Here is a 17224-nt window from a genome sequence, read left to right as displayed (position 1 = left end):
AATTTAAAAAAAATTGTAATACTAAATTGAATTTCATTATGCATACCTACCTACCATACAAAAAACACAAAGAGGGAAAGTACTGAACTGTTTGTCTTTACCTATTTATTTATAGATATTTATTATTTAGATTTTTAAGTTAAAGTATTTGCGGGATTTCATTAGAAACAAATATCTTTCTCCACGAAGGATGTATGTATAGACTTTGAGGAGTCAGAAGATCGGTGTTATAGGTTTATCTTTCCTTTTCGTACTAACACAATGAGCGTAACTAATTACATCAATTTATGTTAATATTTACCTGTATACTATAATGGTTAATGTTAGGTTAAAATTTTGTTTTTTTTTCACATTAGTAAGTTAATAGAAGTGGTTTATTTGTATTTTTTGCCTTATTTTGTATTTTTATCTAATATTCAAAAGGTAATAGTGTATTTTTATACTTATATTTTATGACCACCCTTTTATGCGGTCGCCGCGTAGACTATTATGTTGAATTTTTGCAAACGCATTAAACCAAGCTGTACTTCCCGTGTCTACAATTAAAGAAAGCCAACTTTTTTCATTATGAATTATTGGGTTGATAGTAAATAGCAGGCTTTATGTAGGTGAGTTAACAATACATTAACTCACCTACATAAAGCCATAATAATAATAATGATAGAGGCCCGAGCAGACACCTCAATCAATTTACCGTTTCTTTATATAAATACGTTCCTAGTTCTAGGTTTTGTCCACAAATTACAAAATGATTCGATGCGCTTCAGAGGATTTGAAGTAAATCATCATTTGATACGTATTAGATTTAAACTGCTATTGTTCTCATCACAATAACAGCTGGTCACAATACCGCTTGTAGCGACATGATTAGATTAGGAAACATGTATTGTGCATTATAATAAACAATGTTCAAAATTCAAGGTTATAAAATTTTAATGGCGAAAATTTTAATTATTGTATTATAATTAATTAATAGTGATCCAATTCATATAATAATATTAATTGATTTTAAAATAGTTTAAATAAATAAAAAATAAACCTTTAAATGTAATAAAAAAAATTCAAATATAATTGGAATGAAAACAGAAAAAGTTAAATATACTTATGAAGACGCGAGAATACATACGTATATTTCGACACAAGTAGAAATTTATTGTTTTTTTTAAATAATCTGGATATTCTTGCGACAAGCTTTTATATCATATAAAATAATGTAACAAAATAATAGGTTTGATTTACTTCGAAGATTATTTTCTTGTTAGGAATATCTCCAATCGGTATATAATAATAAAATCTTTCAAATTTTCTATTTGTTAATATGCAGAAGGCTGTGATGCTGAACACATGCCGAAATGCTTTAAGGGCAAAGTATCTGCCCACTTGTCTTCAGCTTATGGCTTGTTGAGAACGACAAATAATAATAATAATAATAATATCCTGGACATTATTCACACACGGCTATCATATCTCAAACTAAGCAGAACTATGGAAATTGGACAACTGATATACTACATATACTACTTTTGTAAATACATACTTATATAGATAATTACACCTAGCCTTAGGATAAACAGACATGTTCCGAACCAACAACCAACCATGCCAACCGGCCCGTCTATATACATATGTGTGTGTGTGTGTATGTATACAGTATTATATCGCCTCTTCATAATATCTATGTCGGATACCTGTCATAATTAGTACACACATATGTATATAGTGAAAAAGATAAACAAGATTAATAAAAAAGTTCATTTTAATAAAACCTTGTTTTAAAAATGTTTTTTTTTTCTATTATAAATTAATAGTTTTATTTGTTTTATAGTTTTCGCTGGGTATGTTATTATTTATATTTTTATATATCATCGGATCTGTTTATTTCAAATAATGCATCGTTGTTGCCAGGTTGCTAAGTTGTTAATTTACTACAATGTACTTCTGCAATAAGGACCTCCCTACCTCCTAGTAATTTGACTCTACTTAAGGCAACATAAGCTTGGCCAGCATCCAAAGCTTTGGGCCTAATTAGACGACAGCATGATCGACAGTACGATCCTGCGTTTTGTGTACTGTGCAAGCCCAGCGTAATATATTTGCAACATTCTACGTACAGCAGTGAGAGTATATTTTACCGTATTCGTAGGAATGCATTTACTAAATTTCTTGTCTGTGCTGTTAACTGCTGACCAGTCCCCTCGTCAGGAGCCAGCCCTGCGTGCAGTAGCAAATATTTAAAATAACAGATCCCTAGAATAATTGGAAGTGATTCTAATTCAGCTTGCAAAGTTTGGCTTAATCAAACTTTGCAAGTTAAATAAAAGCTTCTAAGAGGAGAATGCATTATTCGTTTATTTTTTTGTTTGTCTATTTTCTCTGATTGTGTACCTAAAGATTTTTATTTTTTTCACTAAAAGCTTCTAAATATATTATCTATGATATAGGTTCATATATGAATGACAGTATGATATATCATACTAAATTATCAAGTTAAAAAGCAACAAACAGCTGAAACGTGTGTTTTTTGTCTAAATACTTATTACAAATAGCTAAGAAGAAAAGACGTTTTCATAAATTGCTAAATTGAAAAAACGCATATACCAAGATGCGTCTTTTATACGTAGTATTACTTATTTTTCGATGATTTTTATTACTAAGACGAAATATAAAATATTTTTAATTAATTTTTCTTTTGACAAGATGAAACTGACCATTTTTTCATTTTTGTTCAAACTAGCCGTATTAACATAGCCAATTGCCATGCAGTTTCTTACGCGGTCTTTCATAAATTCTCCGCTGTCATATCTAATAAAAAAGAAAAAAATGACAATTTATTTTATAGTTGTTTTTAAATTTAAGTCACAATTTTTTACATTATTTATATAAGTTCCAATGTATACTGAAGGAAATTCTGATAGAGAAGACGATTGTGAAGACGAACGCCTTAACGAAAGCCCAAACGTTATAAGGAAGTCCTTATCTACGGTGGGATTTCGAATCAATCCTGAAAACCAAAGCGCCAGACCTTTAGCTTTACGTTCGACACAATCATTCACTGGAACGGTTGAGGAACTTCGGTTTTGTAATAACTTTCAGAGAATTAATGTGTGCAATCGCGTTATAACTACACCCCGGCTAGCAGCGGTTTGTCCATGCGGATGTCTGATGCGGCCGGCAGCGACAATACCCTTCAGAACTAGAGAGAGAAATACACTGGCGTTGCACGTAGTTTCTCCAGATGTACTGAACTACCATGGTTATAACTTTGAACCATCTCACATAGCTATGTTTTGGAAGAAAGATTGCAGAATGTTTTTATGGAAAGGAAAAACGAAAAAAAATCTTCAAGATTCAAAATTTAACTAGTAATAAATGATTTTCAATATATACCCATAAAAAATTTATAAATAATATTATATATATGTGACATTATTATTTATTAAATAAAATAAATTTTTGAGAGTGAAACTATCTTTATTAATAAATATGCTCGTTTTCTAACAACAATTTTATTACTGCAAAGTTTGAACTGTATCTAGGGGCTGTTTTTCAACACCAGGCATATTCTCTTCTACTACCTCCCCGCAAGAAAACCTAACATAATCTAAAATTTCAATTTTATTACTTTCTAGCACCTCTTCCATTGTGAATGATGGATCCAATAAATATTCTTGAAAAATGAGACATGTTTCGTCATCAGAATTCTCTGCTGGTTTGTCTTTTTCTTTATCACCAATTTTTCTTGGTGCACAACCAACAATGTGTTGACAAATCTGTTTTCCAATATCTTCAACATCATTGGGTTGTTTGTAAGCCAGCAAAGCTCCATATTTACCACTTGAATAATCACTTGCATCTGTAGGTGCTGGGTGAGTGTAAGCTGTTATTTTCACATCATCGCTATTTGCTTTCCAACATTCTGCACGACGTAGAACAGCATTTTCACCAACAGCTCCGATGAACAGTGCTAATACTTCAGAAAGCTTTTTACCTCCATCAGATGAAAGGTTTCCCAACTGCTCACTATCTAATTCTAGCTGTAAATGTGTAAAAAAAAGAATTTTTTTTAAATAATTTATATTGGAATATGCCATTGAAACTAAATAATAAAAGGCTAAGTAAAATAACCTACTTTACCTTTGTTATAGGTCCTTTTGATTTTAAGTTTGTATGTGCAAACTTATAACAAGCAAGTGTAGTATCTTCAAGCATTTTATGAAATTTATCATTTTTTGCAACAAAATCTGTTTCGCAGTTTAGTTCCACTAAAACTCCATGATTCTTATCAAATTTTACTGCCACGAGTCCTTGAAGTGCTTTACGACCAGCAAGCTTAGTTGCTTTAGCCCAGCCCATGGCTTGTGCTTGATCATTCAGCCACGATTCGGCCTGAAATATAATGTCTATATAATATTTTCATAATTATTATGTAATAAAGAAAACTGGAGGAAACTTTGAAATATAAAATTTTATAACTATATATTAACCCTTATCTATATATCAAGAGGTCTATTTTAGATTTTTATTAATTTTCTTAATACTTAAAGTTATATAACAAATAAAGCTTTGGACAATACATACTGTACTGAAGTTAAAGCACATTTTATACATAAGGCATAAATAACCTATTTTTAAAACTATATTTCTAACTATTATAGACATATTCATTACTATTTTGAAATTCCTCACTCACCTTGTCGGAATCATTGTTGTGCATTTCAAGGGCTTTCTTACAATTAGCAATGGTATATCCCGTCTTTTTTCTTAATTTTGCTAAAAGTGAAGACTCCGCAGCTCGATAACAATGACTTGTATGAAAATTTCTCACTAATTGAAATATCATCTGAAACCATTTAATTTTACTTAATTGTGGCATACTTCATAAAATTAAATAAAAATGCCCATTTTGCCTAAAGTACATACTAAACAAAATTCTTTAAGAGTAATCAATGGATCTTTAATCATGTTACCTAAACAATATTAGACACATGCAAATAAACTTATTATTGTTAGTTATTTTAAGTACTTTAAAAAGATTTATCAACAAGATACAGATGAACAATTTATACTACAAAGGTCTCAATCAGTTTGAAATTTGCTCTGATGACATCATAAGCTAGCTGTTAAATCTAATCAAGGACAAACCAACACACAACACATTAATGTATTACAATAGATGTATAATATAGCTAGATACACAAGCAAATGTAGCATAAAGCTTATAACATGAGTCATATCAAACATTTACCATGGAAAAGGATTTGATTTTTTGCTTCATTCAATTATTTATGGGAACCTATAAAAATAGAAATCGACTATTTATGAAATATAAATTTGAGAGTTTCCTTTTTTAAGAAACATTTTGAGATTAAATACTGGCTGATTATAAAAATATTTTATGTTGTCATGGAGAACTCGATAACATTCTGTTATTCGGTTGTCAGGTTTTAAAAACCTATATTACGCTTTTATTATGTATTGGATTATTTAAAGGAAAAAATACATTAAAAATAAATAAGGATTGTGTAATTTTAGAAAAGAGAAGAACCGTACCTTGATAGGTTATATGATATGAACTGAAGAATTGTGCAAAAAAGTCGTACGGTAAGAAATCTATTTTCATTAATAATGTACTCAAATGATTCTGAACAGAAATTATCACCTATTGTAATGATAAATTTTGTGATACACCTAAGAACATAATTTTACTATAGTTGTCAAAATGACATTGAGTATCTGACCCGCTGTCTTGTAATGTAAGTTCTAAAATCGTTGACTTCGGTTAAATCTGAATTAGTATACCTCATATAGGTAAAAAGAAAAACCAGAGTTTAACCAGTAAATTAAAACCAAATTATTATGATTAAAAAAAAACAAGAAAAAATATTTGTCTTGTCTAAATAAGTGAACTTTAATGTAAACGTTTGGCTATCTTTTCAACTCAACAATTTTTAACATACCTAGTTAAAAATCTAAATCCCTGTATCCAAAATCCATTTTTTAAAACAAAATAATGGTCACTGTTGTTTTTGTGTGTACAAATAAATAATTAATAAAACTTGTACTTAAAATGTTTTAAAAAAATTGTATCGAAGCTTCGAAGCTTAGGATGCTTATCATTGTAACCCATACCTACTACAAATGTTTTATCAGTATGATAATGATGTTTATATTAATCATTATTAATAATATATTATAAGCTTGTATTTAATTTGTACACCCAAAATGTGATGAACCTTAATAGAAAAGGCTAAAAAACTGGTAATAATAATAATAAATTAAATGGTAATTGGTAATACCAATTGATTTATAAATATATATGATAAAAAAAGTATTATAAGTAGTCTTTTTAAATATACTAAAAATAATTTAATCACTAACATGCAAAATCTATTAATTTTATTGATATTTCTTTAACATGAATAATCAAGGTTCATCACATTTTGCGTCTACAAAATAAAAATACAAGCTTATAATATATATATTTTTAATTCTGTGTAGTCATTACTGTATGTGCTTGACGTGTCATATAATTGAAAGATAAATATATAAATAGCCAGTAAATGTCTCCTATTGAACGTTTGATTGAAAGTTTGAGCTTATTTCACTGCGCTAGAATACCTACTGTATGTTGAAATGGCAGATTTTCATCTGGCATATCAATGTGCGGGTTTCCTTATGATTATTTTCTTCATCGACGTGCACGAGACGATAATAAAAGCAAATTAAGCACGTGAAAGCATGTTCTAGCTTCTGAGTCACCTGAGTCACTTACAAATCTAACTTATTATAAATCTAATATATTATAAATGGGAAAGTGAGTTTGTTACGCTTTTACTTCTTAACTCAACTTACGATTAGTCAACCAGTCAGGGGTACAGAAAAGGACATAGATTACTGTATAATTGTTATTATGGGTCTTTATTCTTTGTTTATGCACCTATATACTATTCACGTATTTATTATCACTGACTTAACTCACAGATCTTTCCCACACGCAGCCTTGAAGCGGACTGTCAATACTATATTCATATAAAAGATTGACATATTCCTAACAGTTACTTAACAGCTGCCTCTGTCCTCATATGCAGGCAAAGGCGCAGGTGGAAACTGGTTATTTGTAATTTAAAATTTATTTATTTTTATAGGTAACTATATAAAAAAAATGAAACGAAGTAAGCCCACTCGAAAAAAGGGTCAGGCTGGTTCTTCTTCCGAAGACGTCAAGCTACCCAAAATCCCGAAGATTAAAATGCCTGAGGATTTTAAGATAAGGACACAACCTTTATTTTCACTTCCGGAAGAAATATTAAAATTACCTCCAGCAACAAACAAAGCAAAGTCACAATCCTCTAAATTAGTTCTTAGGAGAAATTCCAGCGGTTTGTATAACAACTTAATGCATTAAAAACATTACCTATGTACACATTTGTTAGCACCTTTTCTTAATGCATTAAAAACATTACCTATCTACACAATTGTAAGTTATGATCTTTCTAACTTTGCGAAATCAATTCTATATGAAGAAGGGTTTAGCTGCCTCGTTAGACTAGTGGCTTGATGTGAGACCGCAGACCCGGAGGTCTTGGTTTCAATTCCCAGGTCGGGTTTTTCTGTCAGAAAATTCTAAGTAGCAGCCCGGAGTCTGGAAGTTGGAAGTTTCAAAATTTCAAATATGAGATATGAATGTTCAATCAAAATATTAAGTAGAGTACTGGTTACAATTAAAATTAAAATGTAAGTAAATATGTAATTACTATTTACTGGTGGTAGGGCATTGTGCAAGGTCGTCTGGGTAGGTACCACCCACTCATGAGATATTCTACCGCAAAACAGCAGTACTTGCTATTGTTGTGTTCGTTTGAAGGGTGAGTGAACCAGTGTAATTATAATCACAAGAAATATAACATCTTAATTCTCAAAGCTGGTGGCGCATTGACGGTGTAATCGATGGATAATATTTCTTACAATGCCAATGTTTATGGGCGTTTGTGACCACTTACCATCAGGTAGCCCATATACTCGTCCACCTACCTATAATATAAAAAAAAACCTATATCATTCATTATTGTCGTTTTTACTTGATTTCAGTAATGAAGAGTTTTACAGCTATGAGGAAAGCAAGGGAGGAATTTAGAGCAAAACTGATGAAACTGATTTGCCAATCGGCTCCCGGGGAGGACGGAGATGTGATTCCTTCTGGTGATGAGAAAAATTTGTTACGTTATTATTATTACTTACGTTACGGTATCGACACAATACACGTAGCACCACTCGATAATAAAATAATTTTGAGGTATTTGGTCAATATTATTGAGTCTTTATTAAGTTAAAGCAATAAACTTCTTAAGTATATTATCTTATTATATATTGCAGAGTTCATAATCTTATATCTCCAAAACTGAAGAAGTGGAAGGAATGTCTATTAACGGCCACTGATGAAATGCGCGAAGACTTTATGATGAGCATGAAGAAAGCTATAGTTGACTTTGTTCTTAAGGACCCTAATACGGTGCTTTTAATATTTTCTGTTAAAACAATAAATTATAGTAACACAAGTCTCTCCGTGCCAGTAATAATTAAAAGTTTTTGTGGCAGGAAGAGTCCCTAGAAGAAGAAGATACTCCTTTGAAACGAGAACTTGCAATGAAAGATGACGCTTGGAGGAATCGTTATGCAGTAGCTAAGAAGTACTTAAACAAGAACCTGCACAGCGTAAACCCTTGTATAGCGCAAGTCCTACAGATCTGGTGGAAGCAGTACAAGTAAGTGCATTGAAAGAGAGGACTCATCGCTCCATTTATGATTGTTTTGTTTCGTTTATTTCTTAATTATTGTATACAATGCCGTTAGTCTGTAATTTTAAAACACCTCATAACCTCAAAATATGTATTGCGGTTATCAGTAGTAGCTTTAAAGTAGTCAGTTAAACCTAGAATTTATGAATTGTTTAAGCTATTAGTAGGTATAACGCGATCTTCCTATATTTAAATAGAAATATTCATATGTCGGATATGAAGTGAGGAAACATCTACATATAAAGCGAAACAAATATTTGCGAGAGGTAACAAATATTTGTCAACTTCCTCTGACGTCGAAGGCATATTCTTTGATAGTTACGCCTATTTTTTTAATTGTTTTCTTAAAAAATAATAATTGGAATAAAACATAATTATTTTCTTTTCTATCATTCAAGTGATTTGCGGTTAATCAGCATGAAAGATATAATGACGATACATGAAGCGTACGAGCTGCAAGATTTTTGTTTCGTGTGCAAACGGCATATTGAGACGGCGGGTAATGTGCTCACCTTGCAGTGGTTACCTACACTACAAGCGGTCTTTCTCCAGGTTTCTTTTAAGTTGTAAAAAATTATGTGAATGTAGGATTATAGACATAATAATATACATATATATGTATTACAAGGCTATATTAAAGCACAATGATAAAAAAGAGATGTGGTAATGGTATGTCAAAATACATTGTATTTGATATAACAATGAACTCAGGCCTCGTCATACGACAAAATTTGCATTTGTCGTGCATCAGTAATTTAATAACAGAAATAATTTAATCCATTCATCAATATGATTATAACATGGCTAATTTATTTGAGCAGTGATATACATGTAGATCGTAATTGCGAGATACTATAAACACAGGTATGTTTTCAATCATAAATATTCGACTCAATTTCCTGAGGTATGCTCGGAAGTCAGTATTTTTTTGAATAGTAGGTATACCTACTATTAAGAATTGTTACGTATATGCTTAAATGTTTATAGGTGAATCTAACAACTAGATTTATATTCGGCTATTAATTCAAATTGTACTTTTCAGGGTAGTAAAAGGAAACAGATACCAGACCCAAAGCAAGTATTAAAAATGAAGCGCTTTTATAATTGTTTGGCTTGCATTATGACGTATAATTTGCAATCATTGTGTCTAAAGTCTATGCAAGAGTTTACAGAATATATTCTTGATGTTGGGGTAAAAAGTTACACTATATTTTTTTAAATATCTGCTCGTAAAAATAAGAACACGTAGACTCGGCAGACTTTTTTTTATTTTTATTCTTTTATTTATTGTAACGTTTTCTGTCAGGGTATGAATCAAGGATTTGTTATCAACTTGGCATTTAAAGATGACACCATTGGATTTGAACCCTCGTTTAAGCAATTTCGAGATCAGCTTTGTCTGTTATATGATTTCATTATAGATGCTTGTAGACAATCGCCGCGATTGGAAACTTTATTATATCAAGATTTCGTTGTTACAAACAAAGCAACTTTAAGGGTATGACTAAACGTTTTTTAGCTTGGGCAAATTTCTGGTTAGTCATAAAAGTAATATTTTCGCTTATTCTTGTTTCCAATAGCCAATCATTGATAATGAACTCATTGAAGATTATAAAAAGAAAGTTGCCGATTTGATAAATGATCAGAGAATTGGACCAGAACTTCGTGTGCAGGATTTTGATAATTATGTTTGTCTGTTGAATGGAGATGTAAGAATATTGTAAAATAATTATCATGATTTGGTATTCCACCACGTACGTAACTTAAATTTATATCTAGTCAAACATTTTAGTCACAATCGCAAGTTGAAAGATTTATTAATTCGGATCCAGAGAAAACATTTGAAGAGTTTTGTGAAGAAGCTGTTAAATACGTAAATGTAGCAAAAGAAATTCCTTCTAAGCTAGAAGGGACTATTGTAATCGGTATGTATCGAATGCAGAGGGGAGATCTCATCAATTCATTGCGTGGAGCTGCTACTAGACTTGCTAATACTTTACTGAGAAGGATGACAGAAGACTATCAGAACATGATTAAATCGTAAGTAAGATCGACGGTGTGTTTTGTTTCCTAGTCATAGGTTGGAATCTGTCCACCTGGAATTTTATGTCTATCGAAACCAAAACGTTTCGCTTGAAGGGTAAAATAATATTCCTAATAATAAAAAGACAACTCACGTGGCTATTTTTCTTTGTTACATGTAAAAATTATGTAAATAACTAATATACTACAATTACTAGTATATATGATGAGTATTCGAACATTGCGAACACCCTACTGACTCCACCGCCTGACACGGCCGCCCTGATGGTGCTGTTAGACTACTGCAAGAAAGTAGAAGCAATACTCCTCGACGAGATGGAGGATAAGTTGCGGAATGTGATGAGATATATCGTATTCTTAAGCGACTACACGGTTTTCACACCACTGGAAATGAAAGCAAATAACCAATCGTTTCACTGGTATGCAATTTAAACCAATTAAGTTGTCACAAATCATTTTATATAAAATACCTTTAAAATGTTATTCAAATGCAACTATTGCTGGGTGGTATATAGTTCTTTAAATAAAGAAACATATTATATTAGAAACATATTAAACGTGAAAAAGGCACAATTTATGCAAGGATAAAAATTTCAATAAGTGCTATACAAAAACGACAATATTAACTAATTTCTGTGATGGCGGCTAAATTTATAGACTGCAGTAATAACCCGAATGGCTATATATATCTGACAAAATAAATTATATTATACAACTATATGCGCAAACACAGGTGCTATTCCCATGCTACTCTTATAGTTCGATGGGACTACGTTCCGATATTTATAGAGAAAGAAGAAAAAAATCAGGCGCACTTAATTCATTGTCTTTCCGAGTATCGTAACAATATAAAATGCTCACTCCGGGATTGTACTTTGTTGACTGTTTCTTTAAGCGTTGTGTTTTTATTGATGCAGGTATGCTCGTATGCCTGGAATTATCGAGGAGTGTAAGGTTATTTGTGATCAGAAGAAAATTGAGTATCAAGATTTATTACAGGTGATAATATGTTTTGGCATAAGTAACCTAAGTATTATTTATATTTAAATACTAATTTGACATTTTTTTTAATTTTTAGGTGCGCATTGCTAAATTCATCGAAGATCTAGATATTTACGAAGCTCAATGTGATGAACTTCAATACTGGGGTGATATCAATGAATTATCCAAATATGTCACACGTGCGCGCCGTTTAGATGAAAAGTTAGTCATATGTAGAATAAAATATATTTTATACTCATTGATCGATTTTGACCATGATAAATTATTTAGGTTTTTTTTATTAGGCTTGCAAACGCGTTAGTAAAAATTGATCAATTTAACGAAGAAGAGACTGCTTTTGGGTGGGAATTATCACAATATCCTAAAAGAAAAACTGTTTATGATAAACTCGTGCCCTTTAAAAAGTTATATGACGCTGGATATGACTTTTTGGAGAAACATAATACCTGGATGACGTCAAAGGTTATATTTATTGCTTGTTCTTCTAGTAGTAAGCTTCTAGTAATGACATAAACAAAACAATTTGATAATTTAAATTTAAACCAATTTTTTTTTTCAAAGGTTGGAAGTTTTGATCCTGAAGATATTGAAGGCGATGTGAGTTATTTTTACAAGATTGTATACAAGTTGGAGAAACAATTCCAAGATGTACCTGATACTTTCCAACTTGCTCAATCAGTGCGGTTTGTAGCAAATATTAAACCAAATTGAAAGATTTTAATAGATTTTTATTACACAGCAATTTTTGTAAATTTAAGGGAGAAGATGGAAGACTTTAAAACACACTTGCCAATCATCCAAACTCTAGGCAATCCTGGTATGAAAGCAAGGCATTGGGAGAAAGTATCAGAAATCGTCGGCTTTCCTATAGTCGTTGATGACGAATTGTCACTAGAAAAAGTTATTGACTTTAATTTGGTCGATTATATAGACAAGTTCGAGAATATATCAGAAGCAGCTACTAAGGAAAATAACCTTGAAAAAGCTCTTGATAAGATGATAAAAGAATGGGCTGAATTGAGATTTGACATTATGCCTTATAAGTACGTAATCACCTTAATATTTTTTGCCTAGGAGCAAACACGCACATATTTTTTATTTAAATCTACAATAAATTTACAGGGATACGGGGACCTACATTCTATCAAGTGTAGATGAAATACAATTACTACTTGATGATCACATCGTTAAAACGCAGACGATGAAAAATTCGCCGTATATTAAACCTTTTGAGGATGTTATCGTGTAAGTCATAAATAGTACGAGTAAAACTTATATGGGTATGATATATATCATATATAACATATATTATGAAGTGGAATCACATATTATAATCCGACAAGTGTTGTAAGATATCATTAATTACAGCGATTGGGAAAGTAAGCTAATACTGCTACAGGAAATTCTAGATGAATGGCTAAAAGTTCAAGCAACTTGGATGTATCTAGAGCCAATATTTTCTTCTCCTGATATTCAGCAACAAATTCCTGAGGAAGGTCGGAGATTTAGTGCCGTTGACAAGGTATGTGTAAAATAAGTTTTTTTTATAGTATGAAAATGATTTATAAAATTATCAAACAAAGACTAGTGAAAAAAAACTTAACCATGAAATAAAAGTTATTGTTATTTAAATATTTATAAATCCAACAATAGATGTGGCGTGAAATAATGAAGGCGGCTTACACTGAGCCAAAGGTGTTAGACGTTATTACTATTGAGAAAATGTTGGACAGACTACGCAAGTCAAACAATCTACTAGAAATGGTGCAGCGAGGACTGAACGCGTATCTTGAAAAGAAGCGTCTGTATTTCCCGCGCTTCTTCTTCTTGTCCAATGATGAGTTACTCGAAATACTGTCAGAAACTAAAGACCCTATGCGGTAAGCTTTATTCATATGACATGTTTTTGATAATATGTAATGAAAACTGAAACTAAAATATAGGGGTTAAGGAGTAAGCTCGACCAAGCTCCAACAAAGAACAGGTCTTAGGGGTTTTATATATATATATATATTTAAATATATTTATCATTTCTAGTGTGCAGCCTCATCTAAAGAAATGTTTCGAAGGTATTGCAAAGCTTAATTTCACTGAAGATTTAGTAGTAACACATATGAAATCATCAGAAGGAGAAGTTGTGGAACTCACGATTACTATAAATACTGCGGCTGCTAGAGGACAAGTAATAAACATTTAAATTCTTCTCTTTTAAAAAATTGTATTTCCTGTTTTTTGTTTCAATTTTAAGAATTGCGGTTGGATGCCTTAATAATCTCTATTATATGATGTGAACAATAAGATAAGAGGACCTTGTTTTCTTTTAAATTTCTTTCTTTCTATGATCTCTTATAGGTGGAGAAATGGTTATTAGAGCTGGAAGTAGCTATGAAGGCTTCAGTGCATCACGTTGTGGCTCTCTCTTACGACGATTACTTACAACGACCACGAGAGCAATGGGTGCTCATTTGGCCTGGACAAGCTGTAAGAAACTTCAACAAAAATATTTATATTTACTGTTTTTACCGAAGTGATTATCATAATGTAATTTTTCATATTTTTCATACAAAAAATATTTTCAGGTACAATGCATAGCGATGACATTTTGGACATCCGAGGTAACAGAAGCTATTCATATCAGTATCCCAGCTATGAGAGCATACTGGGATAAGTGCAACTACCAGATATCAAAAATAGTTGACTTAGTAAGAGGCGAACTTAGTTTGCAAAATCGAATAACGCTTGGTATGACATTTTTAATTTTTACACAAATCTAAGATTATTTTAAATTATTATAATTAAGTTGTATTTTGAGATTTACTGTAATTTAATGGATGCAGTGAACTGAGATAGCCCAGTAGAGAGGGCAATTGGATTTTAGCGAAAGATCAGTTTAAATCTGGACAAGCACGACTGGGTTTTTCATCTGTTTAATTTGTGCTTATAATACCTCTCGTACTAGAACAGTGAAGGAAAACAACGTGGGGAAAATAGATGGAATTGTGCTCGACGTATATTAACCAATTTGCACCGTGCCAGCGTGCGGAAAAACTCTAAACCTTCTCCTGAAGAGGAGGGGAAGCGTTGGTTTGACAATGGGATATTTACGGACGATTGCTTTTACTTTATATGAAAGTCAATATTTTTATAGGGGCACTGGTTGTGTTGGATGTTCACGCTAGAGATGTTCTCATGGAGTTAATTGATTTCAATGTACAACTCGACAATGACTTTAACTGGCTTTCGCAAATAAGATATTATTGGGAAGTAAGTAACTTTCTGTAGCAATTATATTAACAGTGAATTGCTTATTTTTTGGAAGATAAAATTTTCGAGACATTTTTTTCCTCCTAAATCATTGATGATTTATATTACTTTTTAAAATATATCCATTTGGATCAAATGTTTTTAAAATGTCACCCTGTTATTAGTTGCAAGAAGAAGACAACTCCATGCAGATTGCAACTCGTATGATTAATTCCCAATTAATGTACGGCTACGAGTACCTCGGCAATACTGGTAGACTAGTAGTGACCCCTCTTACTGATAGATGCTTCAGAACACTATTTGGGGCGTTGCATCTGAATCTAGGTACGTGAAAACTTTCTCAATGTCGTAGAAGACAGTAGGCAATAATGGAATTTTTATATAAAATATATTGTAGTAATAATAATGTCCTCCAGACCGATTTCGGCCAAGGCGGCCAATCTCAAGAGAGATTAGCCAACTACGCAGGAGATATTATAGTGCACAAGTGTGTGCGCAAACACAGGTGCATTTTCTATTCCCTAACTCTCATAAACCGATGGGACGGCAATCCGACACGACCGGAAAGAGTTCAGGCGCAGGACCAACGGCTTTACGTGCTTTCCGAGGCACGGGAGTGTACACACTTCCAACTTCCAGACTCCGGGCTGCTACTGAGAGTTTTCTGACAGAAAAACCCAATAACTTTTTATTGGCCCGACCTGGGAATTGAACCCAGGACCTCCGGGTCTGCGGCCTTTTATCAAGCCACTAGACCAACGAGGCAGGCCATATTGTAGTATATTACATATGTATATGTAATAAGGTGTTTTACGAACGGTTTATAAAATATATAGCTTTTGCATATTTTTATCAGGTGGTGCCCCAGAAGGTCCAGCCGGCACTGGTAAAACAGAAACTACTAAAGATCTAGCGAAGGCCGTTGCCAAGCAGTGCGTTGTGTTCAACTGTTCTGATGGACTGGATTATCTTGCACTAGGAAAGTTCTTTAAGGTATTTCTATCTATTACTACTGTAAATAGTAAACATCTTCGTATGTTTGTTTAATGATTTTGCAAAAAAAAGACCTAAAAATACAACCAATGCAATATATTATTATCGATAGTCAAGCTGTAAAATAATAACTGTAAAGAGATACACTTATGTGATAAAATTCCATAGGGCTTAGCATCATGCGGTGCGTGGTCATGTTTTGACGAGTTTAATCGTATTGATCTCGAAGTACTCTCGGTAGTTGCACAACAAATACTATCTATACAAAGGGGTATTAATTCTGGAGCAACCGAGCTATTATTCGAGGGAACCCTGCTGCATTTGGATAAGTCTTGCGCTGTCTTCATTACTATGAATCCGGGTTATGCTGGCAGATCAGAATTACCTGATAATTTGAAGGTAAAGTTAAATTTTATTTTATACGTTTGTTTTTTCAACCTAATTAAGTTAAATTAAACAGTCTTGCTATATAATAAATTCTCGTTTTTTCTTTCTCACTCTCTTAACTTTCTTTAAAAAGTTATTTAAGACCATTTAAGAATGATGAATAATCAATCATATTTAAATAATGTAATTTAATATTAAAAGTATTATTTTCCTTAATTAACATAAGTAAATTTATAATGTTTTAGTAATAATAGATTATATGTAATCGTAGCATTAAATATTACATGCTGTAAAGGCAGAATTTGGTAGATTCAACTTTATACTTTTAAGATCTTTGTAAGCCCAATTTTTCAATAAAAAATATTTGAATTTTGAAAGGTACTTTTCGATAAAATAGTTTGATTTCGAAGCGTTAAGCTAATTACGTAAAATTTAAAAGCAATATCAACAATTCTAGTTTTTATCAATGTTTTGTTACATTTTAAATTTAAATGCCTAATGCGTGAAAATTACTTTTTCATTTATTATTTTCTTTTTTACCAGGCTCTTTTCCGGTCGGTAGCTATGATGGTACCAGATTACGTGCTGATATCTGAGATCGAGTTGTATGCGTTTGGGTACCTCAATGCAAAACCACTCGCCGTCAAGATTGTAGCCACTTATAAGCTTTGCTCTGAGCAGCTCTCCTCTCAAAGTCACTATGATTATGGTTCATATATTTTCTATATAGTTTTAATAAT

The 17224-nt window shown here is 31.9% G+C and overlaps 2 protein-coding genes across 6 annotated transcripts in view; one reads left to right on the top strand and one right to left on the bottom strand.

The window, feature by feature from the left end:
* Positions 1–3450: 3450 nt before the first annotated feature.
* Positions 3451–5728, bottom strand: LOC126781406 (elongation factor Ts, mitochondrial). Of its 3 annotated transcripts, XM_050506366.1 has the most exons (5): positions 5551–5728; positions 5246–5293; positions 4691–4840; positions 4135–4386; positions 3451–4034 (listed from the first exon to the last, which is right to left on the bottom strand). In XM_050506366.1, the coding sequence occupies exons 2-5, from the start codon at positions 5273–5275 to the stop codon at positions 3510–3512; spliced, it is 957 nt and encodes a 318-aa protein (XP_050362323.1). In that variant the 5' UTR covers positions 5276–5293; positions 5551–5728; the 3' UTR covers positions 3451–3509. The 3 variants fall into 3 exon arrangements, with proteins under 3 accessions (XP_050362323.1, XP_050362324.1, XP_050362325.1); XM_050506367.1 differs by lacking the exon at positions 5246–5293; XM_050506368.1 differs by lacking the exons at positions 5246–5293; positions 5551–5728 and adding an exon at positions 4968–5135.
* Positions 5729–7142: 1414 nt separating this feature from the next.
* Positions 7143–17224, top strand: part of LOC126781270 (dynein axonemal heavy chain 7) — a 33547-nt gene continuing 23465 nt past the window's right edge. For all 3 annotated transcript variants that reach the window (XM_050506163.1, XM_050506162.1, XM_050506161.1), the window contains exons 1-26: positions 7143–7379; positions 8089–8293; positions 8374–8509; positions 8596–8762; positions 9194–9347; positions 9838–9987; positions 10102–10293; positions 10376–10504; positions 10588–10835; positions 11036–11257; positions 11756–11837; positions 11917–12041; positions 12125–12302; positions 12402–12523; positions 12599–12883; positions 12963–13085; positions 13209–13362; positions 13494–13720; positions 13878–14022; positions 14193–14321; positions 14420–14582; positions 14989–15104; positions 15269–15428; positions 15961–16097; positions 16266–16496; positions 17028–17193. In XM_050506163.1, the coding sequence (XP_050362120.1) occupies positions 7163–7379; positions 8089–8293; positions 8374–8509; positions 8596–8762; positions 9194–9347; positions 9838–9987; positions 10102–10293; positions 10376–10504; positions 10588–10835; positions 11036–11257; positions 11756–11837; positions 11917–12041; positions 12125–12302; positions 12402–12523; positions 12599–12883; positions 12963–13085; positions 13209–13362; positions 13494–13720; positions 13878–14022; positions 14193–14321; positions 14420–14582; positions 14989–15104; positions 15269–15428; positions 15961–16097; positions 16266–16496; positions 17028–17193 (4363 nt within the window). In that variant the 5' untranslated portion in view covers positions 7143–7162. The remainder of the gene's footprint in view (positions 7380–8088; positions 8294–8373; positions 8510–8595; positions 8763–9193; positions 9348–9837; positions 9988–10101; positions 10294–10375; positions 10505–10587; positions 10836–11035; positions 11258–11755; positions 11838–11916; positions 12042–12124; positions 12303–12401; positions 12524–12598; positions 12884–12962; positions 13086–13208; positions 13363–13493; positions 13721–13877; positions 14023–14192; positions 14322–14419; positions 14583–14988; positions 15105–15268; positions 15429–15960; positions 16098–16265; positions 16497–17027; positions 17194–17224) is intronic.

This window comes from Nymphalis io, chromosome 3, assembly GCF_905147045.1.
Source record: "Nymphalis io chromosome 3, ilAglIoxx1.1, whole genome shotgun sequence".
NCBI classification, from domain to species: Eukaryota; Metazoa; Arthropoda; class Insecta; order Lepidoptera; family Nymphalidae; genus Nymphalis; species Nymphalis io.
The sequence above is the reverse complement of the archived record's forward strand: the minus strand, read 5'-3'. Positions and strand labels throughout refer to the sequence as shown.

Bases quoted from the DNA above. Each gene is read 5' to 3' on its own strand.
- LOC126781406 (XM_050506366.1), bottom strand. From the start codon at position 5,275: ATGAAGCAAAAAATCAAATCCTTTTCCATG. The intron at 4,841-5,245 runs GTAAATGTTTGA...AAATGGTTTCAG, and splicing joins AAATCAAATCCTTTTCCATG to ATGATATTTCAATTAGTGAG. The intron at 4,387-4,690 runs GTGAGTGAGGAA...ATTATATTTCAG, and splicing joins ACAACAATGATTCCGACAAG to GCCGAATCGTGGCTGAATGA.